At 53.8% G+C, this 24320-nt stretch overlaps 1 protein-coding gene and 1 pseudogene across 1 annotated transcript in view; one reads left to right on the top strand and one right to left on the bottom strand.

Annotated features, from left to right (window-relative positions):
• Window positions 1-17410, top strand: part of CPNE5 (copine 5) — a 90455-nt gene extending 73045 nt beyond the window's left edge. The window contains exons 14-22 of the mRNA XM_074332865.1: window positions 2358-2411; window positions 6135-6196; window positions 10120-10166; window positions 11828-12009; window positions 12864-12991; window positions 13234-13336; window positions 14088-14145; window positions 14537-14610; window positions 15739-17410. Of these exons, the coding sequence (XP_074188966.1) occupies window positions 2358-2411; window positions 6135-6196; window positions 10120-10166; window positions 11828-12009; window positions 12864-12991; window positions 13234-13336; window positions 14088-14145; window positions 14537-14610; window positions 15739-15957 (927 nt within the window). The 3' untranslated portion in view covers window positions 15958-17410. The remainder of the gene's footprint in view (window positions 1-2357; window positions 2412-6134; window positions 6197-10119; window positions 10167-11827; window positions 12010-12863; window positions 12992-13233; window positions 13337-14087; window positions 14146-14536; window positions 14611-15738) is intronic.
• A 3013-nt stretch (window positions 17411-20423) lies between these two features.
• Window positions 20424-21412, bottom strand: LOC109450893 (uncharacterized; annotated as a pseudogene).
• Window positions 21413-24320: the final 2908 nt, after the last annotated feature.

Genomic DNA, 24320 nt, shown 5'->3' with positions numbered 1-24320 from the left:
CCTGGTACAGATTGTGAAACTGAGGCACAGTGCAGCATCGGAGCTGAGACCGTGCCCTCACCTCAAGGGCTTGCCTGGTAGGCAGTTTCCCATGAATGTGTCTGTGAGCACCCTGTCATCTGGGTGGCCTTCATGCCTGTGGAGGATTCGAGGTTGTTCTAGGCTTCTCTCCCTAGACTCTCACTTTCTACCTTGCTAGCCCTCCCACCTGAGCCTCAAATCCAGCTCTTCCTTCCTTCTGTGTCTACCTGGTGGCCCCTGACACCTCCGTCTCTCCTGCTCCCACAGCCATGCCTGGGGCCCAAGATCTGTGGTCATTCCTTGACAGTGCCGTTTTGCCATAGCTCAGTACCTGTTCCAACACCCCCACATCTTCATTACCTCTCACCTGGACTGGTGGTGGTGGTGGTGCTAATAAAAAATAATAGCAGCTGACACTTACATGGTACTTACTACATTCCAGATACTGTCCTAAGCACTTGACTTGTATTTATCCATTTAACCCCCATACTTTTCTATGACGTAGGTACTTTTTTACTCCCATTTTACAGATGAGGAAACTGAGGGACAGGGCAGTTAAGTAAGTTGCCTAAGATCACACAGCTACGAGGTGGCAAAAGCAGGCAAACATCCCCTTGAATATCCCTCCTTCTCCCCTTGTACTCACTTCCACCAGGTCCCAGCATCCTAGAGCCTGCTGTGCTTGTCCCCTACCATCTTAGAAGTCATTAGAGTTCTCTGCTGGCTGCTAGGTGATTGTTGACATTTAAATTGGTATTCTAGGCTCTCTTCCAGCCAGCCGAATATACTCTCTTCTACCCTGTGGTTCCAAAGTTAAACTGGACCCCAGTTCTGTGCTCCCCCAATAGCTCCTCTGACAGGAATGCCTTCCTCCATCTCTCCCTGCCCAACTCCTTGCTGTCACTCAATGTCTGCCTTCAGTACCACCTGCTCTGGAGAGTCTTCTTTGATGTTCCTGCCTGGAGTGGTCCTTCCTTACTCCAACTCCCTTCACACTTCTGACTCCCTTTCTTGGTGACCCTTGTCACCTATCCTGAAGACATATCTTCTTTTTCCAACTGAAGAGAAGATTCTAGAGAACTGGTACCCCCACCCCATAAATATTTGTGAAGGATTGTGTATTTGTTATCAAGGTGGTACCCATGTATGTAGCACTGCCCCAAGGCCAGGAATCTGGTTTCTAATTCTGTCACTACCCAGACCAGCTGTGTGACCTTAGGCAAATCGCTTGGTGTCTCTGTGCCTTAGTGTCCTTATCTCCAGAGGTAGATCTCAATGGTCATTCAAACAGAAGACACCTCTGCTAAAGACCAGCTGGCTGCCCCTGTAGGCGGAACATGAGATGAGGGCAAGGGGAATGAGTTCACCAGAAACCTACAGAGGACAGAGTGACAAATCCTGAGCTGGTGTGAAAATCCCCTTGCTTTGTCTGATGGGAGGTTAGGGAAGGTTGGGCCTAGACTTCTCATGTGAAAAACAAAAGCCGGTGAGGCTCAGATGTGCGAAAGACCCGTGGAGCACCCCTAGGCCAGGGTGGTCCCCCTCACTCAGCCCAGGGGTTCTGCACGCTGACATCTTGAACTAGATGATTCTTTGTTGTAAGGGGCTGTCCTGTGTGTTGTGCGATGTTTAGCAGCATCACTGACCTCTACTACTCCCCTAGTTGTGATAACCAGAAATATTTCCAGACATTGTCAAATGTCTCCTGGGGGGCAAAAATCACCCCAGTCGAGACCACTGCGTTAGTCCACCAACAAGTGTGTTTTTAGCACCTACTATATGCCCAGCGCTGTGATATATTCTCTGATGACAGATCTAGTTTGAAATGAAAGCTTACACATGAAGAACAGTTAAGGAAATTCTAACTGCAGTATAGGGGCTGTGGTGGGGGACAGACTCACAGGACCCCCAGGGCAACCCTAGGGCTGGAAGGATGGGAAATGGTGGAGGGAGGAGGGGGCATGTTTGGGGCGGGGGGCGGAGCAGCCTGAGCTGACACGGGACAGGCATGAACAGGGCCCCTTTGCAACATCGAGGCTCCTCCGGCTGAATAGGGTGGAGGGTATGTTTGGGGAGCAGTGAGAAATAAGGTTAAATAAATATTATTCTTGGTAGTTTGCTCATGGGACACTAGGTCCAATCAGGGAGTTGAGTTGCGTAAATCTAAATGCCAGTATCTCACAAGGCCTCCCCGAACCCTCCTCCCTGAGACCCCTGTTTTTTCAGCCCACACTCTGCCAGTCTGGGTCTACACCTAGGGCTAGTGGAAGCCCCGGGGGCCCAGCCTTGCCTGCCTAGAAACCTCTTTCTTACCTGGTAACTGGTTTTTCCTGCAGGTAATAAACCCGAAAAAGAAAATGAAGAAAAAGAAATACGTGAATTCTGGCACAGTGAGTAGCCACCCCCTGTCTGCAGCTGGGCGTAGACATTCTGAGCTCCGAGCTCGGCCTGATGTCAGGAGTCATATGTGTCTGTGAGTCTGTGTACCTGTGTGTGTTCGTGCAGTGTGGGAACCTGACCTGGAGAGGTGCTGGGGGGGAGGGATGGGGCCCATGGAGCCACAGCCCAGGGGTAGATGGGATAGGTGATACATGGGCTCTGAGACACAGAATGAGAAATCCCAGAGAGAAACTCCCAGGGACTTCCTGCAGGAAGGAAGAGGAAAAGGAGTAGCAATTATTGGGCCCTTACTGTGGGAAATCCCCCATTTAGGTGCTTTTCACAAGTTGTTTCCTTGAAAGACAGTTATCATCATCCCCTTGTCATGAAGCGGAAACCAAGGCTGCAGGCAGGGAAGTGACTCAACCAAGGTCATAGAGCTAGGACGTGATAGAGGTGGCAGTCAGCACTACAGTTAAATGCAGAGCTGGCAGCGGCTGCGGGCACTGCCCCTGCCTGACTGCAACCATCCTGGATCTCACTGGCCCAGGGGTTTCTGCAGGCTCTTGTTCAGGACACTGATACATTTATCCAACAAACAGGAATCCCTGCCCTCCTGGTGCTTACATTCCTGTGGGAGGACACAGAAAGCAAGTATGTGTACACACATACCTGTGAGTGTCAGGTGGTTACGCATGCGGTGGGAAAGAAGTACACTACGGTCATGAGATAGGGAATGCCTGGGACAAAACTATTATTTTACATAAAGTAGTCAAGGAAAGCTTTTCTGAGAAGCTGACATTTGAGTAGAGATTCAGAGAAGGTGAGGGGGCAGTAGCTGAGGATATCGGGGAAAGAATTCTCTAATAGTAGGGATCAACCTGTGCCAAGTCCTGAGGCAGAGCCCGCAGTGCATTTCTAGAACAAGCCATGTCTCTTCAGTGCAGACGTACTCACGTCTATACCCTTCCTGTCTCTCCCCATTCAGAGGTCCATAGTTCCAGCAGCGAATGCAGCCAAACTTAGTCATTTGAGTCAGGCAGACTGCAGCTCCAGACCCAGAAGAGGTCATAGTCAGAGGGCTCTGGGGTTCCTCTGAGGAACCTCAGTGTCTTCATCTGTAAAATGGGACTAATAAGTCACCCCTACCATGCTTACTGCACAGGGTGGCTATAACAGACACGTGGGAGATGCAGGAAGACGCAGGCCTATAAAGTATTCTGCTTATTCAAAGAGGTCTTCCCCCGCCACCCCCTCCACCCGCCGCCCCACTTCTCTGATTATAACTGTTTCACAGACACATGCCATCAGGTGGAAAAAGAATTAAACTCTGGTAGCCCTGGAGCAGGCCTTGCACCATGGGGCAGGGTGGGGGCGGGGGAGTTGTGTCACTGGAAGGCCCGTGTAGGCTCTGGAAGGCCCTTCTAGAGTCAGAACCGCCTGAAGAGAGAACAGGCTTCTGCCAGGGAAGACCCTCATCTTGGGCCCTGGCATCACACTGAGGTCTAACTTGGATGTCCAGCCATCTGCTGGCCACTCCTCAGATCCGGACTTCCCAAACTGAATGCATTGGCTAAAGTCTCCCCGCAGCCCTCCCCTCCCCCTGGCCAGCCTGTGCTGTCATCATGGGGGACACAGCACTGGGGAGCCATCCTTGACACCTGTGGCCCCTCGCCATCCATGACTGCGCCCTACTCCTACTACCACCTGAATATTCTGACTTGTCCCCTTGACTCCCGTCTACCCTCACTGTCATCTCCCCCATGGGGGAGCTTTGCAGCAGCCCCCTGGAGGCCCTCCCACCTTCCGTCCTCCACTCAGTGGAGAAATATTACTTGGAGGAATATTTCCTTCGTCCAAAGCTGCAGTGTTTCTCAGTGGGGAGGCTGTTGGCATTTCGGGCTGGAATCATTTTTCGTCCCACAGGACTTCCCCATACATTGTGAGGTGCTTAGCACCCCTGGCCTCGGCCCATAGCTGCCAGTAGAGTCACAGTCATTGTGTGACCTCAAATTCTCCCACACTTTTCCAAATGCCCTTAGAGAAGGCAGCACCTTCCCCAGCTGAGAAATATTGGACGTTCAATTGAGAAAAAAAAAAAAAAAAGTTTTGAAAACCACTGATCTCATCCAGTTTTCTTACTTTAGAGATAAAGAACCTGAGGCCCAGAGAGGGGACCAGATTTGTCTCAGGTCACCCAGTGAGTTAGGGACAGAGCAGGACTGGGCCCAGGTCTCCTGACTTTCCTTTGCTCCAGCATTTCCCTATCTTCACCACACAAAAAAAAATATCACTCAGCATCCAGGATGCTGATTAAAATACAGAGGCCCAGGCCAGTTCCAGGGTTCCAGGCTGGGGTCTAGACATCTGTGTTTGTGCTTCTCCTACCTTACTATGTGCAGAATCTCCTGGAGTTCTTGTTAAAATGCCTCTGCATTTCTGCATTTCTAACCAGCATCAAGATGATTCTGACCCTGCTGGTCCAGGGACCATACTTTGAGTAGCAAGTCCCTGGGTGAATGTGTATGGTCAGGCAACCCAGGGCCTGGATGGGGGGTGGTCAACTCTGGCTGCAGTTTAGACTCATGTGAGGAGCTGAAAAAAAGATCTAGGGCCAGAGCCCTACCCAAGAAACTGATGTAATTGGTTTGAGGGCCTTACCTGGGCTGCAAGATGTTTTAAAAGCTCCTCAAGGAGTCTAATGATTGTCAGGGTAGAGGCCACTGCCAGAGTCCATTCCTAGTGAAAGGAGGCTTTGTCCATCCAGGTGCCTAATGCCGTAACCAGTGGCTGGGGTCTCAGAGGTCCAGCTCAGGACTCACAGACCCTCCCATTTTGGGGGGCTAGGGGCTCATCGGCTTTGTCAAACAGAGGCCCGACCTGGCCCACCAAGTGAGTCGATAATGATGGCTGCATGTACACGAATAGCGAGCTCCAGTCCTAGTGGAGTTCTGTGACACAGGTAAAAAGTCTCCTGCCCCAATCTTGCCTCATTTAATTGGTTTCGGCTGCCAGGCTTTCATTTGTCTCCACAATCTTAAATCCTCATTATAATGAGCTTTCAGGTAGCTGCCTGTCTTGGGGAAGTTGATGCCAATCTGCCAGCGGGCATAGGCCAAGAGTCCTCTGCTTGGGAGAGGGGGCCCTGGGTGGTTAGTTACCTCTGGGAAAGGACAGGCTGCTTATGAGGGTCTTGGATCTGAGAGGGTAGAGATTGAGAGACACCAGAGGGATGAGGGGGACAGATAGGGTTTAAGGTAAGTGCAGACTAGAGAAGCACGTTTCTAGATTAATAGTTAACGAGACATGGAAGCATGGAGCTTGTCAGCATGGCAGCTTGTTAGGACTGTGTCAGGAAGACCCCATGCCCTCCACCCTCCACACCCGTGTCTACTTAGGGGAAACTTACGTCCTTGGCTTGAGCCCCTGTGCTCCAGTGGCAGAGACAGGGCCCTTCCAGGATGCAGTTTGGCATGGAGGTCAAGTGCAGGCTCTGGAGTCAGACCTGGCTTCACTTGACCACATCCTGACAGTGGGTACATTGCATCACCTTTTTGAGCCTCAGTTTCTTTGGCTATAGAATGGGGATGATAATAGTCCTTCACAGGGTTGTTGTGGGCACTCCATACAATGATATATGCAAACCGGCACATGCTGAGTTCTCCTTAACTATCAGCAAACCACGTCCCCCCACCCCGTGCTCTCCACTGACCAAGCTCCCTTTTGTTTTCAAGGTCACGCTGCTTTCCTTTGCTGTGGAGTCAGAGTGCACGTTTCTCGACTACATCAAAGGAGGGTGAGAAGAGATGCAGCCCCATTTCTTTGGCTCCAGGGAGAGGGAAGGGGCTCACATCTCGGCATGAGCAGCTCTGGCCCCACCGTGGCTTCTGTGGTTCTGGGCTCGGAGCAGCCCCCACCCCCGGCCCTGTGTCTGGGCTCACACAACTCTCCCAGAGCCCTGTGTGCCCCTGTATCTTGAGCTGCTGCAGAGGGTGTTCCTGGGCCACGGAGGCCAGTGGGTCACGTCAGGTCCCTCTGCAGAGATGGGACCTGGAAGTGGTAGGGACTCCATGACAAAGAGAACCAAGGGTTTAGGGAGGCAGAAGGAGCCCTGGACCAGGAGTCAGGAGGCCCAGGCTATACACCCCTCTTTGCCCTGCATTTGCTGCATTGCTCTGGGCAGGTCGCTTTCCCTTCCAGGGCATCCGTTTCCTCCTCCATACATGAGAGGTTGGAGTTTGGTGACTTCTAAGATTCCTTCTTGCTCTGAGCTGCTGATAAGCTCTGGTCTGTCTGGGGGTGGGGTGGGGGGACTGTGATTAACCTACTGGTATCATCAGGGACCTATAAGGGGCAGGAGGGACTGGGGGATGAGCCAGGGGTGGTCCCAGGACCAGCAGGTGGTCACACGTGAATTTAAGGAGCAGAAAGAACCAGAGAGATCAGCGTCCAGGCCGCGACAGGCAGAGAAGCCTAGAGGCTCCAGCCAACAGCTCAGGGAAAAAGAGCCTGACTCTGCCAAGGACAGGTGCCAGGTCAGGGTGTGGGTAGCCAACGGCCCACAGGTGCAGGCAGGTGAGTGACTACACCTGTCTGGAAAAGAGACAGACAGGGCAGCTGCCAAAGTCTCATTCCAGCCAAGCGGGCACTTGGCTACCTGGTTCTCCAGGGCAGAGGGAAAAGTCAGGCCCTGGGAAGCTCCACTCGCTCTCCCATGACACCGCTCCCTGCTGCCTTGAACCTGCAGCATCAAGGTTGCAAGCACTCCTACCCACTAAGCACACAGACTCCCTGCAGCCACCCAGGGGCCTCCCGGCCCCTCCTCTGAGCCTACTCCCCACCCTGCCCTTTCTCCCTTCCCCCATCAAAACTGCTCTGTTCTCCATCCCATTAAACAACCACCCCTTACATAGCACCTGGTAATTTCAATCACTCCTCATCCTATTTATCCTTCTCATTTGCATAGTGTCTCCAATTTACAGAACCTTGTGGGCAGGGCGAAGATGATCTTCATTTTACATAAGTTTCCCAAGGCCACATGCCTCTCCAGTTTTCAAGGTCACAGAGAGTGCCTGCCTTCTGTCACCACATGCTGCATTTCTTCCATAGTAATGAATATTCCTGGCCCTGCCTACTTTGCAGCTACCAGGTGGGGTGGAATGCAGATGGAGACTACTGAGTTAAAGGGCTGGGTGCTGTGACGTCTCCTCGAGAAGGAGCCTCAGAGGCTGACTGCTGTGCAAAGCTGGCACCACAAGTATTGGGCAAGTTAGAACAGTGGAGCCGCTGGAGCCCTCCCCCCACGCCTCTCTTCACACTCTCGGGAGAACCTGAGTGAGAGTTGGCTCCAGGGAGCGAGAGCCCAGCATGCGTGTCCAGGCAGGCAACTAATGGAGACATTTGTCTAGGGATCCTCTCCTCCCTGGTCTCCCTCCCCCACCCACCTGGGCTCGGAGGCAGGGTATGGGCACCTCTGCCCCCACATCAGAGATAGAACTGGTTGCTCAGCGGCCTGCATGCTACCCAGCTGTGCCCTTAGGCAGGAGACGTGAGTCTGCAGGGAGTAACTTTCCCACAAAAGTATCTGCTTTCCAGTCTCTTTCTTCCCTGAGTCATTTCAGAACCCAGAGCAGCAGAAGACTACTTAGGGAGTAAGTCCTGCCTCACCCCTCAGCGGCAGTCCTGTAGGCCAGAACCACCCTCTGAAGGGTGGCCCCCCGAGCAGGGCTCTTACCCTCCAAATGTCTCCCTGCCTCTAACAAAGACACAATCTCTATATTCCCCACAAAGAGATGACAAGGAACAGAAGATGAATAGGATAGGTCAACTGCTATAACAAATCCCTGACTTCCAGGCTTAGTACAAATAAGTGTTACTTTTCATTTATAGGATGGCAGGGATGGGTAGGGAGAGTCATTCAAAGACCCAGGCTCTTGCCATCTTGTGGCTCCTTCTTCCTCAACTTGGAGTCCACTGGATGCTCTGCCCCCAGGAAGCAGACGAGGAGGAGGAAGTGTGGGAAGAACTGTATCTGGCCAGCAGACCCTGGCTTGGGTCTCCTGCTAACATTTCCATCACCCTTCCAAGGGGATGAAGGGTCCATGAGCAGCAGCTCAGCTGTGATCGGGTGGAGAGAGGGCTGTGGTTTCTGATAAAGACCATCTGCTAAATGCAGGTGAGGTGAGTCCTGCCTCATCTTACTTCATCCCTGGCCCCAACTCAGAGCCACCAGAACAGTTTCCCCAAATGTGATCCCAGAACCCCCTCACAATCCTGGAGAAGGGCAGGGGATGTTTCTTAAAGAAGCAGATTTTGGGCCCCATCTCAGACCAACTGAATTGGCATTCCTGGGAGTGGTACCCTGGGATCTCCTTTTTTAAACAAGCTCCCCTGGTGACTAACTTCACTCAGTGTGAGAATCATAAGACTAGACTTCCTCGGGGGTTCATGTCTTGTCAGCTTTGTTCTGTCAATATCTAGTGAAGAACTTGGAACAGGCAAACACTTAGCAAGTTTCGACCATGAATCTGAATTCTCAAAACCTAATGTTTTATTATGGAAAAAGCCCAAACATAGGCAAGGGTGGAGAGAAGGTATAATAAACCACCAAGTACCTTTACCCAGGTTCAGCAATGACCAGCTCATGGCCAGTCTTGTTCCATGCACTCTCCCATGCAGTTATTTTGAAGCAAATGCTAGACATCATATTTCATCCCCCAAATACTTTGGGATATGTCTCTAAAATATAAGGACTCTCGTCAAATATAACCACAATACCATAATCACACCTAAAAAGTGAAAGTTCCTTAATACCAAATATCTAGTCAGTGTTCAGATTTCCCTAATTGTCTTACAAAGTTTTTTAATTGGCTTATCTGAAGCAGGAAACCAGGCAAGATCCATATATTGTGGTTGGTTGATTTGTCTCTTAATTCTTTTTCACCTGTTGGTTCCCCCCTCGCCCACACCTGAAGGGTTTGCTAAGACAACTTCCTGCCCCCACCAAGGGCTTCTGATTCAGTGGGTCTGCAGGGGCCTGTGACTCCTCACCAATCCCCAGGTGACCCCCCTGCTGCTGGTCCATGGGCCACTCTTCCAGTACTGCTCCTCCAGAACTTCCCACACACTGGCTTTTACTGGCTTCACCCACTGTGGTGTCGTTTAACATGTTCCTCTGTCTCCTCTATTTCCTGTAAACAACTGGTAGGCGACTCTGGAAGCTCCATCAGATTCAGGTCCAAATTTTTGGCAAGACAGCTTTTATGGGTGGGGTTTTGTTCTTCCCTCAGGAGATGCACAATGTATATTTGTCTCTCTTTTTTTGTCAAATAGGTTTTAACTCTGAATCTGACTCCAGATTTGAGCCAGAAATACAGTGAGACCCTACTTCACTGGCCTCAAGTGGGCCCAGGTGCAGGGTTTGGGGAGGAATGAAGTAATAGTAGCCACTTGCCCACAAAGAACATAATCACCTTCAAAGAGCTTTCACCCCACTTAACTCTTGTGATGCTCACACAGTCCATTGGGGGAGGACATGGCTGGTATTCCTATCCCAGTTTTCCAGACGGAAAGCCGATGAGTCGCTTCACCAAGGCCACATGCCCGGCAAGCAGCAGGGCTGGAGTGGAAGCCAGGTTTCTCACTCCCTGTCCAGCCCTCCTCACCCTCCCACAGCGCTGCCTCTGTCCAGTAATTCCCCTGCTGTTCTCCCTCTTCTAGGACTCAGATCAACTTCACAGTGGCCATTGATTTCACGGCCTCCAATGGTGAGTGGAGGGAGGGGCAGGGAGCTGTATGTGGGAGAACAGGGAGGGAAAGGGGCATTTTTCAGGGCTGTGATAGTGGCCCTCGCTGGGAGCCAGGTCTCCGTACTCTCCGGCCTCATCCTCACCGCAGCGGAGGTCCTTAGGCCTGGAGAGCCAAAGAGAGCCAAGGTGGCAAAGGTATCCTCAGATTAGACCATGGTCATTACCAAATCTGGGCATTGGGCCTACGTACCCTGAGCCGCAGGCTTGCCCTGGACACGCAGTCTCCCTGGGGGAACAGGACGTTGTAACTTTGGGCCCATGGAGAGCGAGCCCTGGAGCAGAGGTGTTTCCTCACAGGTTCAAATTCCATATCCTCTGTACAGTGCAACCCATAGGCTGGAGGGGAGAACCAGAGTCAAGACCGAGCTCTGTGGTCCTCAGTGAGGACAGGAACGCAGCCCAGGAACCCCAGTTCTCTCTCTGGCTGGGGCTGCCCCCGATTCCTTCCCTCCTCCGACCTTCTCCCATATCAGGCCATGACTGAGTCTCCAGGAGCAATCAGTGCCAAACTTTACACTGTTAGAGACAGCACAACATTCTTTGGATTCTGGACTCTCATTAGCGGTGCTCAGTGCTCATTTTTGTGCCAATCAGAAGATGCCCGGGTCTCGTACTCCACAGGTGTGTCAGAAACCCCTATGATGCAGGCCCTGGCATCATAGAGCGGTAGGATGTCAGAGCTGGGAGGGGTCTTAGTGATAATAACAATGAGGTGAGTTATAATAACACCTGTTTAATCCTCACAACAATACTATGAGTTGGGGACGGTTATCATCCCCATTGTACAGATGAGGAGACTGAGGCTGAGAGGTTAAGAAACTTACCCAAGATCACGTAGCTAGTAGGAGGTAGAGACAGGATTGGTACCTTGTACTGCCTCTTATTAATAAGCAAATTAGTAAAATATGGACGATATTGGTGGTGACAAGGGCTATGGAGAAAAATCAAGCCAGGAAGAGGGTTAGGCACTACTGGAGGAGGCTGTAACTTTCAGTAGGCTGCTCGAGGAAGCCATGCTGAGGAGGTAACATGAGTAGAAACCTGAAGAGGCGAAGGAGCAAGCCCTGTATACATCGGTGGAAAAGTGTCCCAGAGCAGAGGGAACAGCCATTGCCAAGGCCCTGAGGTGGGACTGAGTGACAGGGAGGATGGTAGGAGATGAGGAGAGAGGTAACTGGAAGCCAGATCGTGTGGGGCCTTGTGGGCCCTTGTCAGGATGTAGGGTTTAATTCTGGGTGAGAGGGGAGCATTAGAGCATTTTGAGCAGAGAAGAGGTAGGATCTAGCTGCCCGAGGACTGACAGGCTTGCTCTGGCTGGCGTGCTGAGTATGGACCGCAGGGCACAGGGGCGGAAGGAAGCAGGGAGCTCAGTTAGGAGGCTGCTGCCATCCTCCAGGCAAGAAGATGCCCAGGTCATAGAGAAGGGGAGAAGTGGGTAGGATTCTAGATATATTTTGAAGGGTTAGCAACCAGGATTTGCTAACGGATAGAAAGTGGGGTGAAAGAAAAGAGCATCAAGAATAAGCAAATAAAAAAGGGGGTGCACAGGGACACCCTCTTCCGATTCTGAGCCCAAGGTGTGTCCAGCTGGCACATGTCCCCATGTCTTATGTCCCCAGGGAACCCCTCGCAGTCCACGTCCCTGCACTACATGAGCCCCTACCAGCTGAATGCCTACGCGCTGGCGCTGACCGCCGTCGGGGAGATCATCCAGCACTACGACAGCGACAAGATGTTCCCCGCCCTCGGCTTTGGGGCCAAGCTGCCCCCTGATGGCAGGGTGTCCCACGAGTTCCCGCTGGTAGGAGGTCCCGGGAGAAAGGGCTGGGAGGGGTGGTGACAAGCCTGAGGTGGGGGGTGCTTCCCATCTTCCCCGCCTAGGGACTTAAAGCACAGCCTGGGGGGGGGGGGGTAGGCTGCCTGCTGTGTGTAGGGGGGGCTTGTATCAGGGCCTCCAGAAACCCCCTCCCCACCTTGCTCACGAACAACTCCCCTCTGTGTTGGAAGCCACCCATGGTGGCTCTGGCCTCCTTTCCCTGACAAGACGCAGGTGGAAGTGGAGTGGAGACGTAGCTGCACTATCCTCCAATGCCCCAGAAATAAGCATAAAGAGATGTGGGTTGGGTATGGGCAACTGCAGGTAATTCTAGCAACTCCTTGAGTTGGTGCTGAGATGGGGGCCCTGTGGGGATGAGTCCTCAGGCCACCTCCACTCCCTCCCTCCCATGAGCTGGGGACACTCAGTCGGTCACTGGGTCCCTCACAGCAGACATCCCTCACATGCCTGTGGCATGCCGGGCACTGCTGGCCACAGGACATAGGACGTTGGACCAGCTGCCGGCCCTTCCAGAACTGCTTGGACCCTGTGGTCATTTTAGGGTGTGGTAGATCTGCAGGAGGCCCCCTGAGGGAGCAGCCAGGGCTCTCAGGGTCCTGTCTGAGCAGGTACAGGGAGTGGGGCAAAGAGAAGGTCTGGACCCGCTCCCCAGGGGCCTGTGCTGCCCCTCAGGGTGGGCCCAGCCCCTGCCTCCAACCCGCTACCAGAGAAGAGTCTAGAAGAGCACAGGCCTGCTGGTGTCCCCCAGCCTGCTTCTGCTCCTACATACCACTGGCCACCCACCTTTCCACCCCTCCATCCCCATCCTCTGCCCCTAGAACGGCAACCAGGAGAACCCCTCGTGCTGTGGCATCGATGGCATCCTGGAGGCCTACCACCAGAGCCTGCGCACTGTGCAGCTCTACGGCCCCACCAACTTCGCCCCCGTGGTCACCCACGTGGCCAGGTGAGTGCTGGGTCACTAGTCTCCCATCCCAACACCTCCCAGGCGTTTGTCTCCAACCTGTCCTCTCGTGAAAGCAGCAGGGAGTGTCTCTTCCCATTGACTTGCCTTGCAAGGAGCCCTGATCCTAAGAGCCCCACCCCTGCCAGCCAAAGGGCCGTCTTCCCCAAAGGGTTAAGGGCCTTCCTTTGTGTGTGGGGGGATGACCTCCCCCCAGACAGACCTCCGCCCCGGCCCCACCCCAGGAACGCAGCCGAGGTGCAGGACGGCTCCCAGTACTCGGTCCTTCTCATCATCACTGACGGGGTCATCTCGGACATGGCGCAGACCAAGGAAGCTATTGTCAACGTGAGCAGGATCTGGGTGGGGAGGGCAGGGAGCTGGGGTGGGGTTAGGGGCACACCTTCCTGCTTTTAGGGAAATGCTTAGGCCTGGCTTCTCCTCTTCCCATCCTTGGTGGGACCACTCCTGCCTTCTGGCTGCAGTGTCTGGAAAGCCTGGCAGTGGGGTTGGGGGTGCTGCCTGAAGAGGGATCTGGCTGTGAGCTCTGTACCCACCTCTTAGTCACCCTGGTGGTCCACTTCCTCCAGCCGCTTCATTCACCATCCCTAGGACTGCTGCCCCAGACCCCAACCAGGCTTGGCCTGGTAGAGGAGGCGGGAGGTCCAGGAACATGGGTGGGCCTGCCGGGTGGCCTCCCTCTGTCAGAGGCCCTAGCTACAGCCCGCCTTCCCTCTAGGCCCACACAAAAGACGTCCCACGTGATGGAGGCCCAGGGCAGAGGAGGGGATGGGGGTGTCTGGCAGAAGCAGACCTGTGACCCATTTCCCCCTCTGCCTCCTTCCTCCACCCCTTCTTCCTCTCTGGCACCCCACCTCTATGTCCCTGGGTCTATATCCCTGGCTGCCCTCTCTGCCTCTCCTCCACTTTTTCTGGTTTCTCTGTGTCTCCATCCTTCTCTCTTCCATTTCTTCCCTGTCCCCTGACTTTCTTCTTTTGATCCACCCCTTCTGTCCCTCCTCGTGATCTCCCCTTCCTTGTAACTGGCCCCTTGGCTGGGTCCCCACCCCACCCCACCCCGTCCCCTGCTGCCTTGCAGGCTGCCAAACTCCCCATGTCCATCATCATTATCGGCGTGGGCCAGGCAGAGTTCGATGGTGAGTCCCCAGCCTCCCATGCTTCCCTAGAGGCATCAGGCCCAGAGCACTCACACCTGGGTGTGTGGAACCTGGGTGAGCAGGCAGGGTGGGACGGGGCGTTTGTTTGCATAGCAGTGTGTGTGTCAGGGTGTGCACCCCACACCCACATGCCAAGGCTGCGGAGAGGACGACTGAGTCACTCCTCCCTCCTCCCACCCTGGGAGCCTAGGCAGGGTCATGGAGCTGGTCGGGGACCAGAAGTCAGAGACTCACCTGGGTGGGCTCCTCTGGTCTCCTGGCCTGTTTCCTCCTCTGTAACGTGGGGGTGTGGCCTGGGATTGAAGGACAAGTCTACTGTCCTACCAGACCCAGGTGCCCACCATTAATTGCCCCCGCCCTCCCCACACAGCCATGGTAGAGCTGGACGGTGATGACGTGCGGATCTCCTCCCGGGGGAAGCTGGCCGAGCGGGACATTGTCCAGGTGAAGCTCATTGTCCAGCCGGCTCCTCTCGCCAGGCTGACTTCCCACTTCCTGCTGGGGGTGGGGGGTCTCTGGAAAGGGCCTTGGAGGGAGCCACTGGGAGCCCCAAAGTAGCCTGGCCACCACAGAAGGGAACAGGGGTCAGTCATCCGGTCAGAGCTGTCTCTAGGCTGGACCCTCTCGGCCATGTCTGAGCCTCAGCCCTCCCTGAGCCACCAGGCCTCCGTGGCCTCCTGCGGAGCCAGTCATTGGTTGTTTTCTGCTGGGCTGCCTTCCCAGGGACATAGCAAACTCCTTGAAGGTAGAGGAGGTGTCTTTAGTGCTGCTGCAGCCCTCTCCAAGAATCTGCATTGTTTGGCTAGTTGAATCAACGTCCTGAGATCTCCATGTAGGATGCAGATGTAATGAGCAGCCGGTCTTGGTCTTCGGGGCGTCTCTGTCCCGTCAAGCCTCAGACGCACCTCAGCAAGCACACCCCTCCTGGTACCTCCTGCAGCCTGAGTCCTAGTGCTTCGGAGATTCCGAATTAAAAACTGACAGTCTCCATGTCCCCTGGATTAAAACAAACAAATTGGGGGGGGGGGGGCAGGGAGGAGTCATTCCAGGTGCAGAGACCAGATAGGGGGCTAGAAACCAGAGCAAGGGCCGTCTGGGAGGCAGGATGCACATGGAAAGGCCTGGAGGCAGGAGTAAGCCTGAGGCCCTGGGGGGAGGGACGCCCCCGGGTGGAAGCCAGAGGAGCCTGACTTGAGGTGTTGGTGCGGTGAGGAAAGAGGAGAAGCAGGGCCAAAGAGACGGAGAGGGCTCTGCCCCATGAGGTGGGAGGCGACGGGAGGACCCAATTTCCAGAAGCCAGGGCTTCATTCAGCATGTCCTGCTGAGTGTCTGCTAAGGCTCGTGCTTGGTGCCAAGACCTCAGAGATTGAGGACTCTTCTTCCGTGGTGTATCCTGCCATGAGAGAGTAGTGACTATGATGACAGTTTCTCAGAGAAGTCACCAGGAAAGGGAGGGGTGGAGTGAAGTGGGCAGAGAGGGAGGAGGAGTGGGACAGGACCCCAGGCCTAGAGACCTGGGGGGCTGGGGTCCAGAAGGAAACCTTGCCTGACCCTGCCTTCCCCGCTGGCCAGTTCGTGCCCTTCCGGGACTACGTGGATCGCACGGGCAACCACGTGCTGAGCATGGCGCGCCTGGCCCGCGACGTGCTGGCTGAGATCCCTGAGCAGCTGGTGTCCTACATGAAGGCACAGGGCATCCGCCCGCGCCCCCCACCTGAGGCCCCCGCGAGCTCACCCCCGCAGTCCCCAGCCCGCACGCCTCCTGCCTCGCCCCTTCACACGCACATCTAGTCTGGCCCACGGCAGGCGGCTGGGGCTGGAGTGGCCAGTGAGAGCGTAGGTAGGGCCCCTAGCGCCCCTTACAGCCGGCCCTGCCCAGCCTTTGGAACCCGAGTGCCTGGGAAGACTGCCAGGGCATGGGGCCTCTGGAGACTCCTTCCTAGTTTCCTGGCCTCACTTAGAGCCCAAACCCAGGGAGTTAAGGGGTACAGGTGGTGGAGTTGGGGTTCTGGGCCCCTGCTATTCTCTTCTCCCCCTGATACCTGGTTCCAACCCAGCCAGGAAGGTGTTAATCAGGACGATTGGGGTCCTCCTCAGCCTACCTGGGCAATCCCATCTGCTCCTATGTGGCCCCGAAACCTGGACTGGGCCTCCTTCTTCCAGCCCCCTCTTCCTGTGCTCTCTCCTCCTTTACCTGGCCCCTGACCCACACCCCAGTGTCCATCCTGTCCCTGTTTCCAGTGAACCCCTTAAGGCTAATGGGTTGGCACAAATGCCTGAGCATGGGACCCCTCCCAGGGACACTCACTGACAACGAGAACCCTGCCGACCCATGAAGGGGAGGCTGTGGGGATGGACCGCAGGCCACATGATAGGCCGGGGATGGAGGTTTTTAGGCACAGTCCTTTCTGGTGCCTCTCAAGCCCCGTATGACACTGGTTCCAGACACACAGCTCTACAGGCCTCTCCCTGGTGTGACCCCACAGGCACCACGCTGACTCTTGGCTTCAGGCACCCTCCCTCCCTCCCCCAGCGTCCTTGGTGCCCACTTCTCTGCTGCCCACCTGGAGGCCTAGGCAAGGAACAGCCCAGCCCCACCACTCCCACGCTGTCCCTTTAGCCCATGGGGATAGGAGATGGGACTCTTGGGTTCAAGCGCTGCCTCCTATGGGAACCCAAGCAAGGCCTTTCTGCCTTGTGGGTCTTGGTTTCCGCATCTATAAGACACGAGGGTTGACTAGATGGTCCCGGAGTTCCCTTCAGCTCTGATGTCCTGAGAGTCCATTCATCCCATGCCCAGCTTCCCTCATCCCACTGCTCACTAATACAGCCTCTTGCCCCAGGCCGTCTTGGCTCTGGGGTCACCCTGTTCAATCCTGTCACTCCAAGTCCACCCTAGTCCTTCAGCGTTGGGCTGTGATGTCTGAGCCCGGACCCTTGCCTCTGCGGTGGGAAAGGTGAGAAAGGTGATCTCACCCCGAGGCCCAGCCAGCTGCCCGGCCTTTGCCCACATGGGAGCGGGCCCTGCATGCGAGTCCCTCCTGCTGCATGGGGCTCCTTAGCCCACTGACCCTCCTGTGCCTGGGTGGAGACCAGGCCCCACCCTGTCTGCTGCCCAACGCCATTCCCTTCCTGTCATGCATGATGGTGGTGTTTCTACTCCGTCTGGTCCTGTGCCTGTGTCTGAGACAGTCTCTGTGTGGAATTTGCCTTAAACTGAAGTAAATTTGGTTCTTTTACTAAAGTTCCTTATTTTCCTTTCTCCTGGGAAAAAGAACACAGAGGTTGCTGTTTGACGGAGTCCAGGTTCTTTTCTCTCCCTTCCACGCTTTTGTTCAGCAAGGATTTACCGAGCGACTGCTGTGCGCTGGGGTCTGTGCTCGGCACCGGGCACACAGCAACGAACAGAACACAGGCCCTGGCTCCACATGGAGCTTACAACAAACACAAACAAGACAGGAGAAAACAGCATGTAAACAAATACCGTGTTTCCCCGAAGATAAGACCTAGCTGGACAATCAGCTCTAATGCGTCTTCTGGAGCAAAAATTAATATAAGACCCGGTATTATTTTACTATAATATAAGACCAGATATAATATAATATAATATAATATAATATAATATAATATAATATAATATAATATAATATAATATAATATAATATAATACCGGGTAATATAATACCGGGTCTTATATTAATTTTTGCTCCAGAAGATGCATTAGAGCTGATTGTCCGGCTAGGTCTTATTTTCGGGGAAACATGGTAGCTAAATAACATAATTTCAGGTGGTGATAAGAGTTACAAAGAAAAATTAGAATAAGAGGATAGCGAGTAACAGGGTGATATTTTAGATGCAGTGGTCAGGGAGGCCCTCCCTGAGGACGTGACAGTTGAGATGAGCCCTGAGGAAATGGAGAGGGAGGCATGCCAGTATCTGAGGCAAGAGGGCTCCAAGGAGAGGGAAGAGCAAGTACAAAGGCCCAGAGGTGGGAGCTTGTTTAGTGTGTTTGAAGGACAGCAAAGAGCTGGTCGGAGCTGCATAAAGGAGGAAGTTAGGAGATTAGGTGAGGGAGCTGAAGAATCCAGAACGCATAGGGTCGTGTAGGCCATGGTAGAGCCTTCAGCACGACTCTGAGTGAAACAGGCAGCCATTGAGGAGGTGAAAGAGGTAACGTGATCAGATGATTCTCTAAAATAAGTGGGTCACTTTATTGCACTTGATCACTCACTCACTCTCAACAAGTATTTACTGAGCATTAGTGCCAGGACCTGCTCAGGTTTGGAGACACTGACTCACACACACAGTTACACCCTTGGGGCTGCCCCCTGCTCTGAAGCAGTGAGCAAGGAAATCCTACAACCCTGGAGTGCCAGTGCCAAGCCAGTGGGCGGGTCCAGGGATTGTGGGCACCAAAGGATGGCTCACAGGCCTGAGCCCAGGATGGCTTACTCCTCCTCTTTGTGAGGGGACCATCATTGCTTCCTTACAGGATTATTGTGTGGTCACATGGAGTGACATGTAGCTATGCACACGTGAAGTGTGTGCCACGCACAGGGCCTGCTACACTTTAAGTGCATGATAAACACCATTTCCCTCCTTGTCCCTCTTTATATATAAATCCCTGTGGCCATCAGGGACCAGGATCACAGGGAAAGGGAATTTCTCCCTTCTCTGGGCAAGTTTGCTCTCAGATTAGACCTCCAGGCAGCCATTCTCAATCTGCACATCACAAGAAATGCGGAACTAATTCTACCAAAGTTTGAGACGTGTTTAATTCTTTGGATCATACAGTAAATGAGAGCCGATTCACGGCTGCCTCTATAATTAGCTGCCCCTCTGATTTGCATTCCGATACGCTTTGAGTGGGAACCGGGTGGGGTCACAGCTGTGGAAGAGGGAAGTTCCCATAACCAGCTTGTTTTCCCTCTCCTTGGGCGCCTGTGGGAAAGCTTCAGAGGAGATGCCCTCCTGGCAGGGCAATCGAGGCTCAGAGCCGCTGCCTCAGGGCACCGAGGGCAGCTTTACTGTGCTCATTGCCGTAACTCCTCTCGGGTTCTTTTCCAAGGTGTGTTCCACAGAACACTGGTTCCCTGGCATGGATTTGGGGAAACTGCCTGCTCAGAGCCCCTCTCAGAAAGTCCCTATGGCTGTTAGGGTATTCGAGGCTCTAAGTCCTGCAGCAAAGGGAAAAGGGAACAGTTTGATTTGATTCAACCCAGTGTTTCCCAAGCTTTTTGACCACGGAATCGGTGTGTGTGTGTTTAGCTGTAACACTATTACCAAGCTGACCACGTTGTCTTGGGGATTTCAGTAGAGACAATCTCCTTGGTTCCCAGGACAACACACAAGCCTGAGGCCTGCTCCCAGGAGACCAGAGGGAGGGCATGGAGATGGGGTAGGAGAAATGGAGACCTCCAGTTGGCTCTGGAGAGAAGGAATGGGCCTCAAAAGGGGCCCCATACGCCACCCACACCGGAAAAAGAAACCACCGAAAAGAAAGGAGGGCATTCAGAAATCCACAGGCCCAGCTCAGGGCGCCGTGGTTGATTTTATTTGTGTTCCCTTATTGGGCTGAGAGGTGTGTGTGTGTGAAGGAGCTGGGGGAGGGCAAGCGGAGAAGGTAGAGGCAGCTGAAGGGCTCTCCTGGGCTCTGAGCCCTCACCCAGGCTGCGACTGACCCCTCTCCTCACCCCATTCCATCCCCAGGGCTTCAGGCTGTCAGCCCCAGATTAGTCCTCTATCCACTTTTCTGCCTTTGGAAGTCCCTTTGCCACTCTCTCATCCACTCACCTCAAATGCCCCTGAATTAATAAAAATAAAATAATAGTAGTAATGACCAGCACTCATACGCACTCACTAAGCACCAAGCATTCTTCTAAGCAGTTGGTATGTGTTAAGTAAGCTTCTCTTTGTAACAGCCCTGGGAAGAAGGCACTATCATAATCCTGTTTTCCAGATGAGAAAACTGAGGCATAGAGAGGTTAAGGGACTTGGTGAGTCATACAACTAGAAGGAGTAGAGCCTATAGGTGTCTGAGCCCCAAGGTGGAATGGGAGCATCGACCCAGTTGCCATTTAGTTGCTATGTCACCTTTGCTGGGCTACCTGCCCTTTTTGGATCTGTCTTCCCACGAGTAAAATGGACAGGTGAGTTCTAGTATCACTAAGGTCTTCCCATCCCTCTTGACTCTCAGCCCTCCCATCAGCATCTCCTCTCAGACCCCCGCCAGATCCCATAGGCCTCCTGGGGCCCTGTTATGACCAGGCTGGACACACTTCACCACCATACCAGCCCCTCCCACACCCCTCAGATTCCTGGCTGCCATCGACCTTACAGAAGATGTCCCTGAGCTCTGTCTGGAAGGAGAGGAAGAGGTAAAGCAGAGGGTGGGGCTGATGGCACAAGTGGAGTAGGGCAGGATGGTGCAGAGGCTGGATGCCACAAAAGCCATAGACATGGCAGGCAGGCAACCCATGGCCACCACATAGCCCAGTGTGGAGCAGGGCACCCACATCAGCACCAAGACCACCAGCATTAGGGATGAGCCCTGCCTTCTGGTGCTCCTGGATGCTTTCCCCCATGGGACCACGGGGCTATGTCCTCAGGAGCCAGCCCACGTGGCTGAAAGAGCAGCCCAGCATACATGGCAGGAAGGCCAGGGCTCCCAGTGGGGTGAAGTAGCAGGAGGTCCGAGCAGGGCTCAGGAGCGAGACGAGACGCAGGCCCGGGCCCCCTCCACGACCACGTGCTGGAACAACGAGTTGGACAATGACGCAGTGAGGCCCAGGACCCATATGGCCCCACAGAGCAGCAGGCAAGCACCCCAGCCAGATGGGAGGACCACAGCAGGCTGGACCACTGCCATATGGTGCAGAAGAGCTGTGGCCTCCATGCTGTAGAAAGTGCTGAATATAGTGGCACTGTTGGTGGCCTGGCTGGTGGTGCAGACGGCGGGGCCCGGCCACCCGTCGTGCTGCAGGAAGCTCAGCAGCAGCACGGGCACCACGCAAGCCAGGAAGAGCCGGTCTGACAGCATGACGTCCACCATAAGGCTGTTGGTCAGGGCAAGGAGCAGGCGGGGGAGGCCCAGGCCCCGGCAGCCACCACAGCATGAGTCCATTGGCCAGCAGCCCCACAGCAGGATGAGGCCGCAGAGCCCGGCAAAGACGAGTCAGAGCAGTCGCTCGGGTGTGACAGTGAGCCTGGCAGTGAACATGGCATTGGGCTCCAGTCTGGGCTCCATTCTCCCGCTCCAGGTACACAGGACAGCGTAGAAACCAGTCTGAGGGATGCCTCCCTCTTTCTCTGTTGAGTCCCCTCCTTTCCCAGACCCCTGCCTGCAGGGGGTGCCCTTGGCATGCATTAGCCCCTTTAGACCTTACAACAACCTGATGTGATGGACTCCGTCAATGCCCTGGGTTCAAATCCTGACTCTGCTACTTGGTAGCTCCATGACCTTGGGAAAGTTGCCTGATGTTTCTCTACCTCAGTTTCCTCAACTATAAAGTGAGGAAATAAAGAAAATAAAACAGATGTCAACAGTAACGCTCACTAATAAATATAAAATGATAATAGTAGGCAAGATTCAGGTTAATTATTATTTTCTTTTTCATTTCTTTATTTCTAAAATTTCTGCAGGGAGTATAAATTGAATCTGAGATATATATATATATATATATATATATATATATATATATATATATCTATATGGTTTTTTGTTTTTTTGTTTTTAATTTTATTGGAGAACAGTGTGTTTCTCCAGGGCCCATCAGCTCCAAGTAATTGTCCTTCAATCTAGTTGTGGAGGGCGCAGCTCAGCTCCAAGTCCAGTCACCGTTTTCAATCTTAGTTGCAGGGGGCGCAGCCCACCATCCCATGTGGGAATTGAACTGGCAACCTTGTTGAGAGCTCGCGCTCTTATCACCTGAGCCATCCGGCTGCCCCTGGTATGTATGTGTGTATATACATACACAACACACACACACACACACACACACACACACACACACACACACACACACACACACACACACATATGTATATCCTCAAATTAAAATCTGCCTAATTCACGGACAGGGCAAGGTTTTGTTTTAATCATGTATATGCAAGGGCTTTGAGAAGGTATAAAGCCCCTACCAGTGCTTCCCAAGCTTGTCTGCACATTGAGGTCACCTGAGGGGTTTCAAACATACTAATGCATAGGCCCCATGCCCAGAGGTGCGATTTAATTGGTCTGGGCTTTGGCATTTTTGAAAGGTCCCAGGTGACTAAGGGGCAGAACAGCTTGCGAAGCATTGCCGTCTACAGTTGTGTGGAGAGTGGGGGAGCTGCTGCACCCCAGCTGTCAGATCTTCCTCCTCGCCCCTAATCTATCCCACATGCTGAGGACATGAGGAGCCAACTGAGAGGACTCAGGCTGGGAGATGGGAGTTGGCCCAGGGGCTGGTGTTGCTATCTGCCACCCTGCAGAGCAGGCTAGGACTCCCTCCCAGCTTTAGTGGGGCGAGGCTTGCCCATTACTCAGGAAATAAATATTTCCTGAGGTTTACCCTGAACCAGGTCCTGGAGATCCAATAGCAAACAAGACAGTGTAGTTGGGTTCCCATCCCCTTTTCTCTTACAGTGGGGGCAGGGCCTGGAGAGACCCCTTTCAAGCTGACTCAGAGCCAGGTCTGGGGTTCCCCTGACCCCTTCCTGCAGAGCCTCCCTGGGGGACCTGCTTGGTCTCTGGGGCCCCATGGCAGCAGCTTGCCTGAGGACAGCTGAGAAGAGACCAGAGAGGTGGCCTCTGCGAATTCTGCCACCAGCACCCCTCAGCCTCGATCCAGGGGCTGCAGGGAAAGGAGGGACGGAGAAACCACTCCCAATACCCCAACTGCCCTGGACGAATGCTGTAATCGAGCCACTCTTTCGGCATTTGTCATTGCGTTTTTATTTCTTTGACCCGGCTTAGGCCTGCCGGCCAACGGCATGACTAGAGAGGAGGGAGGGAAAAGGAGAGGGGAAGAAGAAGGGATGGGGAGAGGGAAAGAAAAGCTGAAGGGAACTGGCCCCACTCCACCTAAGAATCCGTACCTTCCTACACATATAAGGAGCTCCACACCTTGATGGTTAATCTTGTGGGTGCTGGAGACTGGGTTTAAAACCCCACTCCACCACTTGCTGTGGACAAGTTACTCAGTCCTCTATGCCTCACTTCCCTCAACTGTAAAATGGGGATAAGAACAGGCCCAATCTCATAGGGTTGATATGAGGATTAAATAAGGTAACATAAGTGCTCAGAACAGTGCCTGGCACATAGTAGGTACCTGGTAAATGATGGCTGTTGTTCTGCTCCGGCCCACCCTCAGTTCCAAAAAGCTCTCTTCCCAAACACCCCTGCCAGGCTCTATTTCATCCCCCTGCCCTCCCCTCCCCTTCTCACTCCACACCCTGAGCCCCATCAGCCCAGTCCTTCCTTCCTTCCTTTCTTTTTTCCCCATCTCTCTTTTCTTAATCAATCTCAAGCTAACTTGTGACCAGAGCCCCCTTGGCTGACATGCCCTGAGAACTCACCACTTGTCTGGAAGTTCACTCTGAAGTCTACCTTGAGTCCCTCCTGCTTCTGTGCACACCTGCCTTGTACTTCTCTGAGGTTCCGAGTTCTGCTTGCTGACTTGGAGTCCTCTGACATGGGGAAAGGCTGGAGGCCCCTCCACAGCTGTACTCTGCACAGAAGCTGGATCTAGCCAGAGAAAGCCAAGAGAAGATTCTGGGCAGGTGTGCAGTCCCGTCTAGCACCCCACCTCTAGGGAACCTGAGTTAGCTGCCTGAGGCCAGGGCAAGGCTGAGAGGGGAGGAGCAGACCCAGGGGCCACTTCTGTACTGGGTCTCCCCAAGGACAGGGGCTCTATCCGCTCTACTGTCTCCCCCAGGAGTCACACCCTGCCTGCCTCATTAACTTACAGACCCACGGAACAGAGATGTTGGTGCCTGCCAGGTACCCAGAGCCCAAAGAGAGTCATTTGGTCCTGGGTCCAGCATCACGCACTTCAGCCTACCTCATCCTGTCTCTGCGTCTCTGTGCCTCTGTCTTTCTGTGAGCGAACTACAGCCTCAGAAATTACTCAGAGCAGGGGGGGGCTTGTGGGCCAACAGAGAAGACCCAGAAA

This window comes from Rhinolophus sinicus, linkage group LG05 (genome assembly GCF_036562045.2).
Source record: "Rhinolophus sinicus isolate RSC01 linkage group LG05, ASM3656204v1, whole genome shotgun sequence".
Taxonomy (NCBI): domain Eukaryota; kingdom Metazoa; phylum Chordata; class Mammalia; order Chiroptera; family Rhinolophidae; genus Rhinolophus; species Rhinolophus sinicus.
Note: the sequence above shows the minus strand (reverse complement) of the source record. Positions and strands in the feature narration are given on the sequence as shown.